At 43.8% G+C, this 20,144-nt stretch overlaps 1 protein-coding gene across 2 annotated transcripts in view; it reads right to left on the bottom strand.

Moving 5' to 3' along the window:
• Nucleotides 1-19,672, bottom strand: part of fgd5a (FYVE, RhoGEF and PH domain containing 5a) — a 33,166-nt gene extending 13,494 nt beyond the window's left edge. For both annotated transcript variants that reach the window (XM_063474612.1, XM_063474613.1), the window contains exons 1-7: nt 19,415-19,672; nt 14,893-17,662; nt 6,806-6,923; nt 5,816-5,874; nt 5,379-5,409; nt 2,459-2,610; nt 1,790-1,946 (exon numbers count right to left, since the gene is read on the bottom strand). In XM_063474612.1, the coding sequence (XP_063330682.1) occupies nt 1,790-1,946; nt 2,459-2,610; nt 5,379-5,409; nt 5,816-5,874; nt 6,806-6,923; nt 14,893-17,662; nt 19,415-19,424 (3,297 nt within the window). In that variant the 5' untranslated portion in view covers nt 19,425-19,672. The remainder of the gene's footprint in view (nt 1-1,789; nt 1,947-2,458; nt 2,611-5,378; nt 5,410-5,815; nt 5,875-6,805; nt 6,924-14,892; nt 17,663-19,414) is intronic.
• Between the last annotated feature and the right edge of the window lie 472 nt (nt 19,673-20,144).

The following is a 20,144-nucleotide window of genomic DNA, read 5'->3' as shown; positions in this document are numbered from 1 at the left end:
CAGCTGGAGCGATCCTCCCAGGAGAATTTAATAGCGACTGCCTCTCCGGGTGATACTTTTGGAGATGTAAGGCCAACCCCACACAAATCATTCAGACCAATCAAGCCATTCACGGCATATATTCTGGGGTAGCAGCAGTTTATGATGTGAGAAAAGGAGCTTATAGCGCCTTCATGTTGAGGCATGTAATTGACTTTGATCAAGGTTATTTAGAGCCGAGCTTGTCCAAGTGTGGAAACATGTCGTAAGATTACGAAAGGTCAGTGTTTACTGTCCGTGGCTGCGAGTCATTTCTCACCTCCGCTCCCCTCTATTTATATTTGATCTGACAGAGCCAAAGTTTTTCTTTCTGGGAAGAGGCAGCTGCTGTTGAATATTCATGAGCGAAGACAGTTGGTGCCTTGTCCATTCGTTTTTCTTATCAAACCAGAAATGCTTGGAACCATTGTGTCAGGCACTCACGGCGAATCAGCACACGGCATGGAGCTGTTGACGCGTGCATTTGGTTACAGAGGAGCTGAGCTGAATAGGTAACATGAATGAGCCCGGGCAGTGCTTTCTAATGATCTGTACACTGATGAAACCAGAGGCAGATGAGGCTTATATAAAGACTCAATCATTTTGAGTTGGTAGACTTTCTACTCAGGGTCACCTGTGTGCTGCTTCACATTGGTTTAAGCTCAGTAAACAGCAGCGCAGAGATGAGAATGCTGTGTATGTGGGTTTATCTATAGGGTTTCTTAATATCCTGCGTCTTACTCAAAATATGTCAGTTGTGTTGTTACCCGCTCAAGCTGTACATGTTCATATTCAGCAGGAGCACAAAGTAAGGATTATTAAGCGGACCATGTGCACAATTTTTTGACCACAGTGATGGAATTAGACCACAGACCTTATTAGACTGAGCCTTTGCTGATCCCTTCACCCAAATCCAACCTCCTGGATGAAGAGACTCACGCTGGCAAAACAATGAGAATTTGCTTTGGAGTGGGTATAGAATATGCGAGCATGGCAGCAGAAAGGTCAGTTAGATGAAGAGGAGAGGGGATAGAGGGGGTTCAGAAAGGCCAGCGTCTCCCTGTGGAAGCTGGGTGACAAAAATAAAAGCTGAGAGCTGTAAAGTAAGCACCAGGGGAAACGCTAGGTTTGATTTCTGCACCCTGATTTGCTTTCCCTCCATGAATGTTTAAAGGAAACCTGAGATTTTACTTCTTTTGTTTATGTTTTTAAAAAAAATACTGGATCATTTTTAGCGAAGGCAGCACGGTGACAAGGTGGTTAGCACTGTTGCCTCACAGCAAGAAGTTCAGTGAGTTCAATTCCACCATCAGGCCAGGGTCTTTCTGTGTGGAGTTTGCATGTTCTCACCGTGTTTGTGTGGGTTCTCCCTGGGTGCTCCGACTTCCTCCCACAGTCCATAGACATGCACTTAGTGGGGATAGGTTAATTGGAAAACGCTAAATTGCCCATAGGTGTGAATGTGAGCGCGAATGGTTGTCTATGTGTTAGCCCTGCGACAGACTGGAGACCTGTCCAGGGTGTACCCTGCCTCTCGCCCTAAGACAGCTGGGATAGGCTCCAGCCCCCCCGCGACCCTGAAAAGGATAAGCGGAAGCAAATGGATGGATGGATGGGATCATTTTTATCATGTGCTTTTTCTGAACCCAAGCTTGCAGAAACAAGAAAACAAAGGAAAAATTGCAACAGAAAGAGAAAGTTGGCAGGAAGCACGACAAAGAGCTGTCTTTACTATGTGTATGCATTTTAGTCAGTCTGTTCAGTGTCTTACCTCAAACGTCTTGACGATTTTGGCGAAAGCCGGGTTTTTCCTGCAGCTCTCCTCGAGCAAAGACATGCTGCGGTCGTACTCGGAGATGTAGGTGTCAAACGCGCTGAAGTTGTCCCGACGTGACAAGATCACATCTGCAACTTTTGGACTCTCCTCCCTTCACAGTGGAGAAAATCAGCGATTAAGTGCATGCTCTTTAATCACTCCAAGTCATTTTCTTGTTAAAGAAAGAGTCCCACACAAAGTCTGTCAGCTGAGCTCAAACTTGACATGAACTTTATTCCAGCAGCACTTCAGTTACTCAAGCCACACATTTCTCATCGGGATGTTTGAGAACCTTTAATGAGCAATTAATATATCCGTTGTAGTTGCAACTTAAATTTAGTGTATGGACATGAGCCCATCATCGCTCTTTCCATCTTGGCTAAAGAAATTAATGCAGTTTTTTTTTCCAGAAATCAGGACGCAGCAGACCGTAGAAGAGCATAGATCTATGCTTAGCAGCAGGTAACAGGTACTACCTTTGGTTGAGGAAGAACCCCTCTGTAATGAAACGATTATAATCGGCCTTTTAAAGTGGTGTTTGAATGTTTCAGAGTGATTATTAGAGTCTCAGTGGACAGTAAATTAACACGACTGTAAAAGTTTCTACAGTTTCTCGCTTCTCACCATTGACTAATACGCTCTTCCAGCTCAGTAAAGATGCTGCTGTGCAGGGTGTACACCTCAGGCAGCACTCCCAGTATTTCCCCCAGCCTCTGCTCCTCCAGCACTGGCTCTCCTTCCTCATCCACCGCCTCAGTCACTGCTGACCTAAAGTCCTGCATAAGAGAGGGAAAACAGGATTAGTGAGAAGAGCGTTTTTTAGTTGTTGTTCTTTTATTTAAGAAGACAAATGTATGGAGCAAAAGGGGGAAAAAGGAATGGAGGAATTTGTTGAGAGGCTTGAAGAAGGAAGTAGGTGGTTGGGGGAAGGGGTGTGAGTAGGCAGGAGAAATGAAAGGTACAGAGGAATGAGGAACCAGGAGAAAAATGGAAGGAAGGTCAGATCCTCCTTAACATCCTTCCTGCTGCCCTCCCCGCGTATCATCTCATTACTTTGGTCTTTGTCCAGGCATTCAGGAAAAGTGGCCTTGCTTGCACAAGAGCTGTGATCCAGGTGCTGTTGCGTAATGACCTTACTTAATGATACACTCTTATTCTGTACATAGCTCATAGCTTTTAATTTCTCAGCGTACACTAATATACAGTGAATTAGGGTCCCTTAAATCCATTCGCTCACATAAATAGTGTGCAATATCTAGTTATAGCTGTGGCGTCAGTGACTAAAAGGATGAATATGAGGAGTTATGGCAGGGAAAACCAAGATCAGAGGTAATTTATCTACTCAGCGAATAAGCACAAAAAGTTAAAGGAAGTAGGTGAATCATTTGGAGCTGCCAACACTGGTTAAAAAATATCAGTTTCCTTCATAAGGAAAGCTTTGTGTGAAACTACCGTCTATAAAGGTGAGGTGAGTCTGTGAGGTAGAAGTGCATCAATTCCCGTTCTGGGTAAAGCGCAGCCATAAAACAAACAGAGATGTCCCATAGACCCGTGAGATAACGTGGTGACACCGGGCGCTTCGCTACACGTCGTCCATCACACGCAATCGATCTTGGTGCAAGTTAACATTCATCACTTCTCACACCTGCTTTTACGGTTCAGGTCAAATTCCTCTACACGCACACAAACACACACACACTCCCTCAGATCCATGGATGAATGAGCTTTACCCAGCTTTTTTTTTTTTTTGCCCATTAACTTGCAACCTTCTCCCGATTTTCCTCACGTAAAGCAGGTCAACAAGCACCACGTTAAGCACTCGGCTGAGCAGCCAGTCATGCTCGGTGATAATTCAGCACAGAGAATCTGTTCAGAGGTCAGCAGGTCATAAATGAGAAAAAATATATAAAAATAATGATAATAATAATAAGCCCGAGCTTCATATGCTGAAGCAGTTATGGGGGAAAGTCATAGAAGAGGAGCATAGCCTCCCTTCCTATGTGGAGGCACGGTCCTGGAAATTCTTTGTGTTCTTGTTATTCCTTATCAAACAATGGAACAATAGCTCATGTGTGCCTCTCACTTTACGCTGCGCCTTGTTTTTTTTCCCAGACTGTGTGTTTGTGCGTGTTGTGCCGCTGGAGCGTTCCGCGGCTGGAATATCTCTGTTTCATTCTAATTATGAGATCAGCCTGCATAAAAACAGTGACTGATATCTCAAAAGACCACATTTCTGAAGTCTGAAGAATAACCCCCGTGCATTATGCAAATACATGATTAAAAACCTGAAAAGCCTCAATGTCACCTCTGAAAGGTGTCAGAAAAGGTGGTGTGGTGACACTGAGGAGGAATGCGAGGTTACTCGGTGTCTATTAAATGGCAATTTCTGGTAACATAATAATAATTTACATAGAAGAAAAATGTTCATTAATTACTTGCTGAAACGTCTCATCGCTGATGCACTGATGTCCAGCATATGTCTCTGCCTGCACTTTGCCACACATCAGCTAATTAGCATGACTGAAGATCATGATGAGACTGCAGATATATGATAATGAGTTGGGCCCATCGCATAATATTTATATTAGTTGCTGTTTAATGGCATCAAATTAGCCATTACACAAAGCTGCTACGGTGCACTCACGGCAGGCGTTCATAAATCATGGTGAAGGGCCACACATAAGAAATTCAGGTTATGACCTTATTCAAGGTTAGAAGGTACAGGCTGACTGATGGGCTTCCCCGGCTTCAATGACTCTACCTGTCAGATTTGTACTGGCAACCATCACCTTAATAGCCACTTCTCCACACCGTGTTTTCACTTCTAATGCACAAGTTCTTTTTTTAAAAAAAAAGTGAATTAAATAAAAGTTGTCACTGAAGGTCATTTTAGGTGTCAAATATCCTTCTTTGTTTGTACCTCTGCGGGGATGTGCTCTTGTTATGACAGGCAGTGAGTGAGAAACGATGGGAAGAGGTGACAACAGTTGGCTGCGATGCGTGGCCGCCCTCTGGCTCATCACGGCTCACTTTCAAATCCTCTGTCCAACAATAACTTTACTTGTTCCTCTAATGAGAGGGAAATTCTCCACTTGATGACACAACACGGTCACGAGGAACTCGAGGTGCGCGCAAAATATAAAAAAGGACCCTCCTGCTTTGTTTTTTTGGTTTTTTTCGTGACCTTCGGGTGGCAGATTGCCATTCCAGGGTGGGCGTGCGCACGCACACAGTGTCAGATGAGTAAGGACACAAGGACGGCATCATTAGGAACGCTGCGTCATCTTACAACTGACCACGCCAGAGTACTACATGTCAACTTTGTCAGAACCAGGAAGTAGATCTTGCTGCAACAACACTGATAAACCTGAACGGACCCATACAAAGGTGGAGGGGGGTGAGGGGGTAAGAAAAAGCAGACAGAGACTGGGGAGCAGACACACAGGATATGATGTTATCAAGACAGTTTAATAGGCCTTCAAGCAGGAGCGATTTTATGTCCATGTGACACTTTTGTGGCGTGTGCCGGTGAATGTCCTCTTACCTCCTGAAGGTGCTTCAGGGAGCTGATGTGTCTGCAAAACAAGAAGAGAAGAGGAGCATTAGATCTAATTAAACTGCGGGGAGGAATTTACAACCTTCTACACAACTAAGTTCTTTTTTTTCCATGGGACTCATTTAATTATTTAAATTATGCATGATGGAAAAACTACATCAGTGGAATGGTTAAGTGGGCAGCAGGGCAGGAGCGAGACTGGTGAAAGACACTTGTGTAATTGGCTGTCAGTTACTCTGCATGCAGCTTGATGAACGAGGGAGAAGAAGGGGGGATGCAGTTGGATGGAAATGGAGAGCAAAACGGGGGGCGGGAGCATAAAAATAACAATATTGTATTAAAAAATAAATTAGATGTCGATAGAGGACGATGCTTGTGAGAGATTTGGCTCAAATTGGAGGAATCCACAAGTGCGGGCAACTCACAGTCTCTCTGAGTCGACGAGCTCTTTGGCGATGTAGAACGCTCGGGATCGGCCATCAATCTGCGTGACAGGGAGGGAGAACGGCGGGAGACGAATGAACACGGTGCATGTTTAAAGGCTCTCTGTGGACACTTACTGCTCTCGAACGCTAATGCGCAGCCAAGCCACGCGGCGGCCGAGGAGACCGACAAAAACTCAGATCCACTTTTTTGTAGATTCCTGCTGTCAAAATAAGACTGATTATTTCATTACACTGCAGCGCAGACATGAAGGTTTCCTCAAAATACGTGACTTTTAAATTGAGATGCATTATGTATGAGAGCCTGTGTGTGTGTGTGTGTGTGTGTGTGTGTGTGTGTGCGTGCGTGTGTGTGTGGTGACAACAGTGCTGCCCATTGATTTAGAAGCTAATCAAAGGGCCTCAAAACATCCGAGCCAAAACATAACATTGGAGCCTTTTAGGGATTTACCGGTACAGCTCCTGTGCTTGTCGGCCTTATTTTTGTTCCTACGTGCGGCATTTCACAAATACTGCATTAAATACCTCATTTCCTTGAAATAAAACCAAAACAAAATGCAGTTAAATGAATCTGTTCCTGGGGCCAACAACTAAAACCTCACTTTTCCCCTTTCCTCGTTGCATTCTCCTCTCGTTTATTGTGGCTTTTCTTTGAAGAAAGGGAGAACAAGGAAATGAGAGTCACATAACGAGAGCAGGGGGCTGATGCAATTGTGATAGCAGCAGGATGGGTGGGGTCCATCTTTGAGCTACTGTAAAATGTCTGCTTTCTACTGTACAGAAATTGTTTACCCCTCATTTTTCAGTTTTACTTTTATTAAAGGTCTGACAATCCGAATCTAGCACAAAGTCTAGTCTAGTCAACAAAATAAAGCAGGATTTCGGTTGTTCATCAAGAGTTGCTAAACCCATTAGCAGCTCATGGGGCTAAATAAACCACTTTCTCTCTCGCTTTCACATCCCACCACTCACCTGTCGTTCATAACCCTGCTCCACAACCCCCTCTTCCTCCTCAGAGGTACGCCCATGGTCCTCATCTGCTGACAGCCCAGCAGAGACGGGGTTCATTGGGAAAGGCTCTGTGTAGGCACTACCAGGCGGAGAAAAAAGTATGAAAGCAGCAAAACAGCACTGGTAATGAAATATGACATATGAAATATCTACTACGATAGGAGGCTTTATCATTAGAGCAAATCTTAAACTGTGTTGCTTTAACCAGGAAGATGCTGAATATATTCAACTGGGATTTCAAGGTAGCACAGAGGACGCATTTAGCACATTTACTGTAAAAAGCCACCGTGTTCTAATGGGGCTTCCTTTAAAACACTAAGGATTACTTCAAACTCCCTGTAATTGTGGGTTTTTCTTTTTCCTGTGTGCATCTCTAAGCATTTCTGTCCTCATATGGAGCCCTCCAGAGGGATACTGTAATCCCTTTCCTGATTTGTGCTCCTCACAGATGGCACGTTTGTGTTTGTGCGCCGGTAATCCTTTAGTGAGCTTCTATACCTGAGAGGGGCACGTTGTAGGTCACTTCACATTTAATCCCTTTAAATGCAACCTGTGCTAATTATTAATGCCCTCTGGCCCATTAAGACCCATTCAGTATCCTAACAGTCACACTGTCAGTAAGACACCTAAGTAACAGTTACTGGCAGAGCAGCAGTATGACATGTATAGGACATGTATAATAGGTGCTGAGAGCACTGCCTGTGCTCTGATGAAACACAAATTACTACACTTTAAATCCTAACTCATGTTAGTGAGCTCTACTTAATATTAAATAAAAAGCAACTCAATATACATGAGTTTAAGTTACTAGGAAATAAATCAGTTCACAAAATATACTCTCACACTATTAGTAGAGCCAAGATCTCATTTTTGTCACAGTCACTGAGCCTCATACATTACATGACTACAAGAACACAGCTTTAATTAGCATTAAAACAATGACCCTGAATGTGAACACTCGCTGGCACTCACTAATAGCCACAGGAGTCTCAGTCATGGTGGCCTAAACAAACCTCAGTGCTGTTCTTGGCAGACACTGGAAATCACATTACATTACTCAACAATTACAGCATAGTAAAGTTCAGAATTTTAACCCAAACATGATCAGTTTTTACTCCTAGTAATTACTGGTAATGACTCAAGGTGGAATATAAGTAAGAGCTTTTTTTGCATTTAGGTTGCATTTTATTATTTTAACTATTATACTGAAAAAAAAAATCATAACTGGGGTAAAGTTTACCTTCAGAGCTTTGTGACAGAAGCTTAGCACTGGTAAACATCTTCAAATATTTTCATTTCTTAGACCTAAAAGTTTAAAAATGGTGTGTCTGAACATTTCTCACACCGCAACCTTTTTGCTCTTTATTACCTCACTTGACCTCCTAGAGTAAAAGTGGGATGGCAACCTCCTCGTGACTAGGAAAAATTGGTGGTTGCCTGGTGATCACATTGAATTATTTTGTTGTTTGAGATAGATTTAAGCAGTTACAAGGACCAACTGCTGACCCAGAGGTTGAGGCATGGTCAGCCTCTGGGTGTAATCACAAGGCGACTGCACTGGTTGCCTGGTTGAGTAAGTATTTAGTCATTTTCCTCTTTGGTGCAGTCTGTTTGTGCATAAGTGAACACGGTAATTGCACTTGGGTGCGGAACAAAACAATCGCACTGAGACCCTTTGGTCTTGGTGTGGTTCCAAATGAAATCCAGAGCGATTTGTTTATGATGTGAACATGATCGGACCTTCAGTTGAACCAACTAACAGGTGTGCGCTGCAAGCATAGCTAAAAAACTTCCCATAGCCATGAATACTTTGTATTTTGGGATGCAGCAAGGCACTATAGATGTGCACAGGTCTGTAAAGGATAGCAACTAGGTATGAAATGAAAGTAAATTCTCCATATGTTCTCCAATAGTCCAGAACACAGCACCTTCTTCCTGTATTTACCTGTGTTGCTCCCGCCCCAGACATATCTGTCCAATAAGTGGACTAAATATGCTCACATGGTTTGTAGTGATTCATTTTGGTTCGTTTGGAGCTCGATAGCCTTTTTCTCCGTGTGACAAGAAATCAAATCACAGCGGGAAAGCTACAAGTTTACAAATTCACCAGCCTACTGGGACCAGAGTAAATGAACTACAGGTGTGAAAACTTGCCTCTTTACACTGGAGGACTCGACTCCACTGGTTCCCAACTGCTTGTATTCTGGTTATATTCCTGTGTAAGAACAAGGTTGCTGAGTTGCTGTTGAATCGCTGTTGTGAAGCAACTACATCACTATCTGTGGAGGAAGTTTCAGATCTATCTATTTTCTGTCTTATTGCCATTTTACTGCTGTCTTAGTGCACCAATGTTGCTTCAAGACAGTAGCTGACTGGGAGTGATCACAGACCTGCCTCCTGTCTTTGAAGCACCAATTTCCAGTTCACTGGGCATAGTAATTAAACCAGTAATACATAAAACAGTAATCTCCAACTGCTGTTTTCCCTAGTGCAACTATAAGAAAAAGCACATCAGCCACAAAGCTCTGGAGACAAACTTCTCCCCCCAGCATTGTGTGATGGGCCACAGTTACCTGACCTGACTAGATACACTGTGAAACACACAGTTCAAAATACTGCTGTGAGTTAGAAAAACACCTACTTTAATCTAACTATCAAGTAATATTTAATCTGTGATTCTTAAATGACATTGCGTGTGAATCATTGTCTGACCCTCTGTGACCTTGAATTGGACCTGTTGGAGAAAATGTAAATGACCTGATCTTTCCTTGTACCTTTTCCTCATTACTTGCATTTGTTGCTGTGTGTAATGCTTTTGTTTGGTCTGCTGTTTGTTCTTGGTGTGGCATGCCATTTACACGGCCTGCTGCCAATCCTCCCACAGACCTGAGGTTCATTAGTCTGCAATATTTCTAGCCAGGCTGTTCCCTCCAGTCTCTGCCAGACTTATGTGCTACTAAAGTTAAGTCCAAGTAGACATTCACAAGTGTTAATAGTTATCGCTAGCTGACCTTGTGTCTCTGTGCATCCGGTTCTTGACCTCTCTGTTTGTCTGCCTGCCTCAATCAGGTCTCCACTCACACTACTGTTTTCTTCACCCCACCAAATACAAGCATGATCCATGAAGGAGGAATGCATGTGAGAATGTGAGATAGATTCTCACATGCATTCCTTTAATCAGTGTTTTTATTGATGCCTCGAACGGCCCTCAGCGCAAACTGAGAGTAGACCAAAGGTTAAAAGAGGTATCCCCCTGGACTTCATCTCCGTTCACTTACACATACTCAGTCACTCACACACACACGTGCACACACAGACACCAATTGACCTCACTGGTTTGGCTGGTGAAAGCACCTCCAGCCTGGTGACCTTAGAGAAGACAGGTCAGCCTGGATTGCGTGGGTGACACTGTGAAGAAAGAGAAATGGTGGGGGAATGGGTAGCTCCTAAGCTCAAAGTGAGATCAATTACTTCAAACATCCAAGACAAACTCTCACCTTCACCTTTTCACCTTCAACCTCGAACGGCAGAACAATCTTTGTAAACAAACCCTCTGTGTGTGTTATGGATACTTTACACTGGCCAAATTCAAGTGCTGTTTCCCAAACAAGAAAATGTGAAAGGCACACACACACACACACACACACACACACACACACACACACACACACACACACACACACACACACACACACACACTGCTTGCTGATTTAAAATATACTAACATTTTAAAAACAGCCCATTTTGCCCTATTTTTACTCTAAACGGTGGCATGCCAAATTTAAACTTCAACCAACTAAATACATAAATGCCATTACCATATTTAAATCAGCAAATATGAGTTTTGTAATATACTAATTCATTAGGCCTTTCGCAAGACCATTAAGGCAATGCTATTACGCCAGCCGACTGCAATGTCCCCTGTTAATGCGACAAAGTTAAATCTACTGTGTCAAATTCCGAGGAAGACACAATGGCTCTCTGCTAAACGGCCGATATTCCACCAATCTGCTGCGAATTTGGCGATGCTTGTAATATGTAATTCAATTGAGCTAAACGCTGAGTGTTAAAGTATATATTTGGACCAATGAGACAGGCCTTTTCCCTCTCCTAATGGCACTATTACAAGAAATAGGACCAAAGGAAAAGCTTCATTAGCTTGCTAACTATTGAAGACTGGGATACTAATGGGAGGATTAAGAGTGTGGGAGCAATGCTAAATAGCTGTTTTTCTGTTTTTAGAGAGGACGATTACATATAGCCTGTGGCTGTTGTGTAGCTGAAACTGTGAGAAGAAGACTTGCTGTATTGCTGCTGCCTTCCCTGTGATGTGATCAATAGATTGAGGTTATTAATATTTCCATATCGTGATTGGTTGCAATTCATTCCATCCGTATATAGAAGAGCATTATAACTCCTGTTCACTTCTGGTTGATTCATCCTTAATGCTGCTATACTTTGGGCCAAGATGCCGAGAGTCTGGGGATGGTCTTGATAAACTGGAACAACAATAACATTGGACCTGACATTCCTGACTGCACCACACCTCGTTCTGCTATTCAAGGGAAAGTCTGCGAGCCTCCACCCCACCTCGGTGACCCCCTTCTTCCCACTTCGTTCTATCTGTCCTCCCCTCTCTCCACCTTGCTGCCTCCCACCAGAGCCCAGCCCTCGTCCTGCATTTCCTGTAAACAGGCTGGTGGGAAGCTCCTAGGCTGGACGCTTCCTCCCCGGGGATGACCTGGCAATGACCTCAGAGTGACTGGCACCAGGCCTGGCCAAACCAGTGACACACCCTGTCCACCACCTCGCTACACAGCCACCACCCAGTACAACAATGTACTTAAGATGTCTCCCTCATCACTACTAACACTAACATAACAGTGGGTGGAGGAGCTGTTTCAGAGGCCATGCCAAGGCTTTGTCATCACTCTGAGGAAGTTCACGTTGAACCGTTTGAAGTGAAAATGATGCCAAAAGATAAACCACAGATGCACAATTCTGCCTGTGTCACTGAGCTCAGCACATGGAAACCTTTTACTGTGTGCATAGTGTGGGCAACATATTTGCATTACTGCTGTAAACCTACCTGGAAGTGCTTTGAGCTACCTGAAGGGACACTTTATGCTTTGTAATTTGAGCACAGTCCTAAATCCTGGACTTTCCTTGCTAAAATGCTTGTTTTCCAGCTCTCATTTGTTACTGCAAGGGCTACTTGGCAAACATTATTCTGCTGAGGCTGCACACTCAGCATGAGACTCATCTTTGATAAAGCACACAGAGCCGTAACTTAGTATGTGTGCACATATGCATGTACACACCACTTACAAACAAACATCTTGTATGGGGCTTGGAATAAATCATTAGTGCACCTTTTCCTTATCCATTGTACACTATGGTAGCTTGCTAATGAACATGTCTCTTTGCTTTGCCTGAATGCCTGTGTTAAAGTAGTGTCTGAATGCTGCTGGACATTAATCACATGCGTGGAAACAGGCCAAGCCTGTAAGTTCTCCTTAAAATGCATGTCTGCGACTGCAGGCATGGTCCTTTTGTGTGCAGTGCTCTGGGGCCACTTGGCCATTTTCCTCACCACAAAAACACACTTTTTCCTCTGTGGGTCTACAACCACATTGACTGTTGAATCTTTCCTCAATAAATCACTGCCTCCGTCGGCTTGGTGGCCTGGGACAGTGGCAAGTGTCAAGATTTGAAAAGAGTTTTGGGCAAGATGTACACATACACGCAGACAAAAGCACCTACACCAACTATACAGGACTTTATTACTGTAGGCAGTAAAACACAGGTACACACATGCGGTATATACACTCTGACATATATGGATACACTAAAGAGTGACCCTGGCAATAGATGCCTCTCCGGGGGAACGAAGAATAGGCAAGGTGACTGGACAGATAGGCTTTTTGCATCCTTGTGAGCGCTGTGAGACCTTCGGCACACAATGAGCCACATTGATAGCATCATCAGGAGACAAAAAGCCACGGGAAAGGGCTTGAAATGATTTAAAAAGATGTTGAAATATGTATATAACTATGTATGCTGGTATGGTGAAAATGAACAGCTGCATACCTGGAGAAGAAGCTTTGTGTGGCTAAGTGTTACGAAGGACATAATTTGCTAATAAACCTATAAAACAAACTGTAGATTAGATCATTAAATTAAAAAAACACAAAGGACACTGCCAGAAATAAGGGCAAATTGAGGAGGAAGCATTCTGTCCCAGGATCATCTTAAACATTTCACAGAGCTCTCAGTAATGACCCATCTCTTTGACCACACAGAAGTCATCAAACACGACTCTTTTATTAAGACTGGGGAAACACTGAGGCCTGCAGTGGCTGAAGCTGTGCCACAGGCTGGGGTAATTTGGCCCAGTCTGATCTCGGTGATTCCTCACTCTATCACGCACTGCAGTAAACCCTGCTGCCCCTCAAGGGTCCAATGAAAGAGGAGCACTCAGGAGAGAGCTACTTTAATAAAAGCCCTCCTGAACTTAACTATCAGTGTCAGGTACAGGAGAGCAATTACACCACAACTGTTCTCGCTCTCTTTTTCCTGTTCCTACTGCCCCCACCCACCACCTCACTTGATCGCTATTCTCTTTGTTTTCTTACTGATCAGCTCCTTTTAGTCACACCTCCCCTCCCCTCACGCTCTCACACTTTCTTTAGTGTTCCCCACTTCTTACATGTGAAAAAAACCTCCTCTCGATTTTTGCACTTTTAATTGCATCCATAATGACTTTCTCTAATGTGTGTAACCTGCACTCTGCCAGCTACGCAATTGCCATTACCTGTTCTATCTACTCAGACTTGCAGAAGAAGCAGCAGCACCACCAGATGTGACCTCTAAATCCACCAAATGGAAAATCAGGAGTAAGCTCTCCCATAAGCATTGTCTTTTTTCCCGAAGCCAGTGATGCCTGACATAGCAGGCTGCTCATCTCTCACACACAATGTCTGTCAGCTGTTCTAGGGTTAAGCCTGAACTCTTGCGTGTATTGCGCTGCCCTTAACAACTCAAGCTTTACTCACTTTAAAACTGATTCCAGTGAGAGACGCGCTCTCTTGTTCTGCAGACTGCAAAATGAACAGGCAGAATAAGCTTTGTTTCTAGAGTTTAAAATGTCCAAGTATAAAAAGACTGGCTGGAAATCAACAGCTGATCATAAACAACATCCATTAAAGGGGTATTATAATAAAGACATACAAGATAAGGCTGCAATCCAAGTCAAGCTGTTGGACAGCTAATGGATTAGCTAATTAATTTGACTAAATGAGTAAGCACTAATCATCTGTCGTTGGCTGGTGCTCACGGAGCAGTTTTTTGTAGTGTATTAAGGCCAGTGCAATCCAATTCATAGCATATGGAGATTACATTTTCTTTAGCCCAGATGCTGGGATGCAGCTTTAGCCCCAGTGCAGTACAGAAAGATGTGATATCATTTGTGGTGCTCACAGCCATAAAAAAAAAAAAAAAAAAAAACACTGATAGTTGTTTGTATTGGTCTATATCTGGGATTCTCAAGGTACACCCACCAGGCAGGTAGCTGTCCTCGGTAACATACACTAAGGTACATTTCATTTATCGTTGTTGGTAGAAAATGACAACGGAAGCTTTTTGATTGAATTTCTTTAAGCCTCATTCAGCCATCAGATTAAACATTTCCAGTGTACACAAATAAAGCTGGGGTCATGACAACTCTAAAAAGGTTAAAAACCTATAAATCATCAAATACCAACAGAGGAACCAGGTCTGACCAAATACATTTCATAATTTTTAATGCGTGAATTTTTCTGGCTGTATAAACTAGGCACTCAGTTACTGAACTGACTTTGGTCTATATTGTGTAGCACTTGCATGTTCATCTTTGTATGACTGTATGCATTTAATGCATTTAATAAGATGCCACTATAGACAGTAGGGTGTGAGGTAACATCTTTTTTAGAGCTCAGATGAAACAAACTTTTCAAAATCTTGGTTTTGAAACTAAATCATTTGAAGAGCAGCTGGATTTTTAATCTTACCTTTCACTGTCTGATTTCGATGGCTGGGGTTTGCTGTCAATCCCAGGGAAACTGTTCATATCCACATAGCCATCATTCTCATTGCAGGGGACTGTTGAACGGTTTGGATCCTCAAAAAACTCAGTAACAGTGTGGGATCTAGTGGGTCTGCCTGGGATCTGGATGTTCTCATAGTCTGAGCTCATGGCTGGGATGTTTTCGTAGTCTGAGGTATCTGCACTGGGGAACGAGATGGAGCGGGGTTTGGTCAAAGGCAGCGGCATGGCAGAGCGGCGAGAGCGCTCCTCGAAGGACTCCACTCTAGAGACGCTCCTGCCATAAGCTTTGGGGTCTCCTTTTCTCCTGTGCTGGTCTTTATAAAGGAGAAAGGTGGATGGGAGGTCTGAGGGACGCTGCTGAGGTTTCACCATGCGGGACTGGGGCTGAGGAGAGCTCCCAGTGCTTCTGCGATCAAGCTCGATGACTCTCACTGGACCGTGGTGGCTTGACTCAGAAGAAGAACGCGAAGAGCGGACACTTCCATCACTGAATCCCTTTGAATCTGTCTTTTTCTTGAACTTCAGTGCTAAAAAGCGCTTAAAGGAGGACTTCTTCTTCTTCGGTAGGTCACTGGGTTCGTGTTGGATGAGGAGGGATGGGGAACTCTTGGTAACTGGTCTTTTAGTGATGTAAGCCAGCTCAAATGGCGGAGGGATGTCCACTAGAGAAGTTGGTGTGGAAACACCACTGGAGGACTGATGGCTACGCTGGGAGAAACTTCCAGAAGAAGTTATCATACATGGAAGGGAAAGGGTGTCATCCTTTCTCTTCATCCTGATTTCATCTTTCAATGATTGACCCATCTCAAGTGGGCTGCTCAAGGACACGTCTGGGCCATCTGCAGACCGTGAGTATAACAAGAAGCGGCGAGACTTCATAGATGGAATCACACAGTTTACACCTGCTTGCTGGGGGTGGCTGGTAGATTCACTGTTCTTGTCCAAGGACACCGTGTAGTAGTCATGGGTCTGGTATTCAGTCCCCGTCTCCTCTGGTACCGTTTCCGGGACATAACCAGGAACTTTCCCAGAATAGGATCGTGATCGAGTGACTATTGTCTTTCGATCAAGTGTCACAAAATTCTCCCCTTCTGAGTCAAACCCTGCCTCTTCATAAATATGCTCTTCACTATCGGAGTCTGTGTCTTCATAATAAGGCACAATATGGCAGTCCAGTTCCTCTATGTCTTCTTCAAAGGCCTCAGTCGTGTGGGCAAACACCACCCTGTTGGTTAGCTCTGGGGTTCGGCCCAGGTCTAGGTCAGCTGGCACTGTGATATTACACAACCTGAGACGAGGCTGGCAGCTTTTTCTTTGGCTGCGCAGAGCCTGCTCTCTTTTGGCATTTCTTTCTTTTGCACTTTTTACTCGGAAATGCTTCTTTTCCTCTGCTTCCTCTTCATCGTCATCACCTATCTCGATGTAATCCTCTGATGAGACGCACTCTAACTGCTCAAGGTCATCGTCTTTAGGGCAGAGTGAATCATCAATGTTTGCATACTCATCTGCTGACTCGCTGTCCTTTGCTTTGTCTTTGTGCTCGTTTGACTGTTCAGTGGCCTCATCGATGTGCCCCAGTTCTGAAAGCGCCTGCTTATCCTCCAACTTGTCCACATCATCTGATGACACATAGTAAGGTTCCTGGTTAGAAGCATAGCCTGTTGTGTGCTCTTCATCTGTGGTAGAAGGTTTCCCATCAGTATCATCCTGATTCCACTCAGGGTCAGCAGTGTCAGTCACATCTCCCGGAACAGCTTGTATGACAGAGTAAGGCCCAAACACATCCTCCGTGCTGGATGTGAATCGGAAACAGCCGGAAGGATCCTTGGTTGCCCGTTCTGGTTGCCAGACCTCGGTGTCCCCTGTTTCAGCTGGGTCGCATGACTCACATGTATCACTAGCATCGTCTGTGGGACCAATCACATCGTAGGGATATTCCTCAGTTACAGTTGGAAGCATGCTGAATCCAAAGGCAAACCCTCCACCTGTCAGTTCATTCTCATTTGTAAGTGGGTCATCGTGCAGATGCTCGTCGCTTTCTCCACTGACTTCCTCCTTCGGTTCGCTGTTGTTGAATGACTGGGTTTGATCAGTGTCTGATTCCTCTAAAGCTTCATTTGAGTGTTCTGCAGGCTCACAAAGTATTTCAGTCTTTTCAGTTAATCTCTGCTCCTCTTCTTCTTCATCCTCCTCTCCTGCTTCTTCCTCTGTTTCAGTTTGAGAAGGTGCTGGTGTATTCTCATCATCATCAGTGCGACTGCCACCTTCAGGGGAGTTCAAGTCAGTGTCATCATTTTCATTCTCAGTAGTGTCAACAGTGGAAATATCATCTGCTTTGACCGTGTCATCAGAGCCAATGCTGTCTACATCACCGTTATTATCTAATATTTCTTCTTCATTTTCTGATTCCTTTTTAGTTTCTGTCTCTATTGTGTCCCCTTTGTCATTATCCCCTTCCTGTGCCTCACTTTTCTCCTCTTGGTCCTGATTCTCCATTTCATGGAGCTCTTCAGTCTCTCCATCAGAGTGAGCCACATCTCCATTACTGAGACTCTGCTGAGCACAGGGCTCCCCCTGTGGGTAAGGCTCATACAGGGGTCTGGGCTTGGGGGCGACAGGAGGTTTTGGACCTTGGACAGTGGGACAAGGCCTCGACATTAGCTTGGACTGCACTTTGATGGCGAGATGACTGCGGACCTTTGGTCGAGGGACTTGCAGTGGATTTTGAAAATCTGTGCAAAGAAAGTGAGAAAATTTAAAGAAATTAGTGACACGCAAATAATATTTGCCATACTTTGCAAGCTTACGCTGGGATAAAATATGTGGCTTCTGCTGCTGTGTACACTGCTAAGAGGAAACCTTGTCCACTGTAGTAGTCAGTGACACGCAGAAAGCTGCAGGGGACACAATCAGCAGGAAAAATAACAGAGCCACAGGGTACTTAGAGAAGGAACAATAACATTTCCCATCTAGGAAGTGACACATGCAGATTGGTCAGTTAAAGCAGGATTAGATAATGATGGGCTGGTTATGGTGAAAACTTTTCAACTAAATTCATAAAAATTCTTCACACTGCCATATGTGTATTTCAACAATCTCATAAGATATGATTAAGGTGGTTATACCTATAATAACTTTTTTTTACTATTAAAATGAAGTAGGTGTTAAATTGTGTTAAGTCAGTGAAGAGCACTGCTTGTGAAATGTATAATTCTAATGAAACACACCCATACTTAACAAAGTGTGTATACACCCCTGGTCTCTTCCTGTTATTTAGTACCTGCCCTGACGCACATCCTATTAAACCCTGTGTGCACCCTGGTTATCTCTTAGTGTTCCCCCTCTCTCTCTCTGTGTGTGCCAGTGCACTCTCCTTCTCGTTTATAGCATATTCTTCCAACACTTTGACTTTATTCAGTAATGAAAAAAAAAAAAGAATTCCAGGTTCATTAATCAGGCCAGCCGAGACAACATGAAGGACTCCACGCAGGATAGGGAAAGAACATTAACTACGACCCCCCCCCCCCCCCCCCCCCCCAATCATTCCTCCATAAACCTCTTTAGGAGTATACATTTTCACAACACAAATGCGCTTCCTTCTCGCCATTCTTCCCAAGCACCCAGAAACAGAAACGCATATGTACGCACACACAGTTTTTCTTTTCTTTTTTTTCCTGAAAGAGTGTGTCAAAGAACAATAAAAGAGGAAGAGAAAAAAACAAGGATCCCAGTCTGACAAAGCAACCGACTGCAAACAACAGGATATGGATTACGCAACAAGAATTCAATTAGAACAAATGCTTGAAAAACAAAGGAAGAGACAGACACTGGGACCTTGACAGTGCCAATCTCTCAGGATATGATTTCAGACTGAGTCCTTATTATGAATACCAACCATGAAAATCACACCAAACCAACCTAAAATCTAAAGCGAGGAGGCTGTCATACAGAAACTGATAATCACTGTTGAAATTTTTCACTTAAACTGTACCCGGTTACTAACTTTCTTTTTTTTTTTCTTTCTTTCTTGAAGGCTAAACCTTTCAGGACAGGTGACCTTTTATCCAGAACAATTGCTTTGTGCACTTTCATGGAGATGGATTATAATCCTAATTCCAAATCTAATACTAATCCTATAACAGGACATTTTTTCCTGGTGGAGCCCTCCACTGGGAACTGGCCATAACGGGTCTGTGATTTAAACCACTCGAAAAGTGTTATAAACAGATAATTCACATGAAAAAAGATCAGTAGATGTGTGACCAAACTATCAAACTAACTAAAATATAACGGACCAGATCATTTCCAGTCATACAATGAAAATCATCCTGTAACGTGCAAAGCAAGTAGGTGCAATATAACTCCAGGCACAATGAACCAGATTCACAGTTTAACACTCTTGCATTAACACACTTTTCATCATGTAAAACCAAAAGTTGCCTTTCTGGTGTGTTCACGCAACGCTTATATATTTCACAACCAACCTGCGTTCATTCTTGGACATCATCATACACGGTAAGTGAAAGTTATCCTCATTTTTGCCCACACGCCGATCGTGCCTCTCCAAATGACGCGGAAACTTAATCCAAACGCATCGCCGGAGAATCAAGTTGTGGAGGAAGAGGAGCAGAACATGTCATCTTTATGTTCTCCAGTGGTGGTCGACTTGTGCAAGGTGCCTCTTCTCGCAGAATGAGCAGCTGAGCTTTGAGCAGCGGACGCTGCTGTGTGGAAACGGGAGGTGCTGCCTGGCGCTTCCTGAGGCAGGATTACGGAGCGCAGCGCGGACTCGAGGCGCGATTCAGCCCCACTCGAAATGCACTGCACACCAATTTCTCTCAGCTGCTGTGGAAGTTTTGGCACTGACGAATCAGTGTACTTCACCACACGAGTGGCTGTCCTTTGCTCCACATATGCGTGTAAATGTTACCATACAGACCAGCAGGGTCAGATGGAGTTGAGAGAGATTTGTTCAGTACATATGAAACTATAAGCCACAATTCATCTTCCGTATCGTCCCGATGGACAGCTTTAAATCTGCAGCTACATTTTTTATTGTTTTTTTTTTTTTTTTGCATGGAAAACAACATCTGTTCTTTGTGCGTGTGCGTGTGTTAGGTGTCTTTTCATTGACATGTAACTGATGACAGTTGGAAGATCCACAAAGTTAGATAAGCTGTTCAGCTGTGTCGCTGCATACTTGTCGTGCTTGGA

Source organism: Pelmatolapia mariae, linkage group LG5 (genome assembly GCF_036321145.2).
Source record: "Pelmatolapia mariae isolate MD_Pm_ZW linkage group LG5, Pm_UMD_F_2, whole genome shotgun sequence".
NCBI lineage: Eukaryota > Metazoa > Chordata > Actinopteri > Cichliformes > Cichlidae > Pelmatolapia > Pelmatolapia mariae.
Note: the sequence above shows the minus strand (reverse complement) of the source record. Positions and strands in the feature narration are given on the sequence as shown.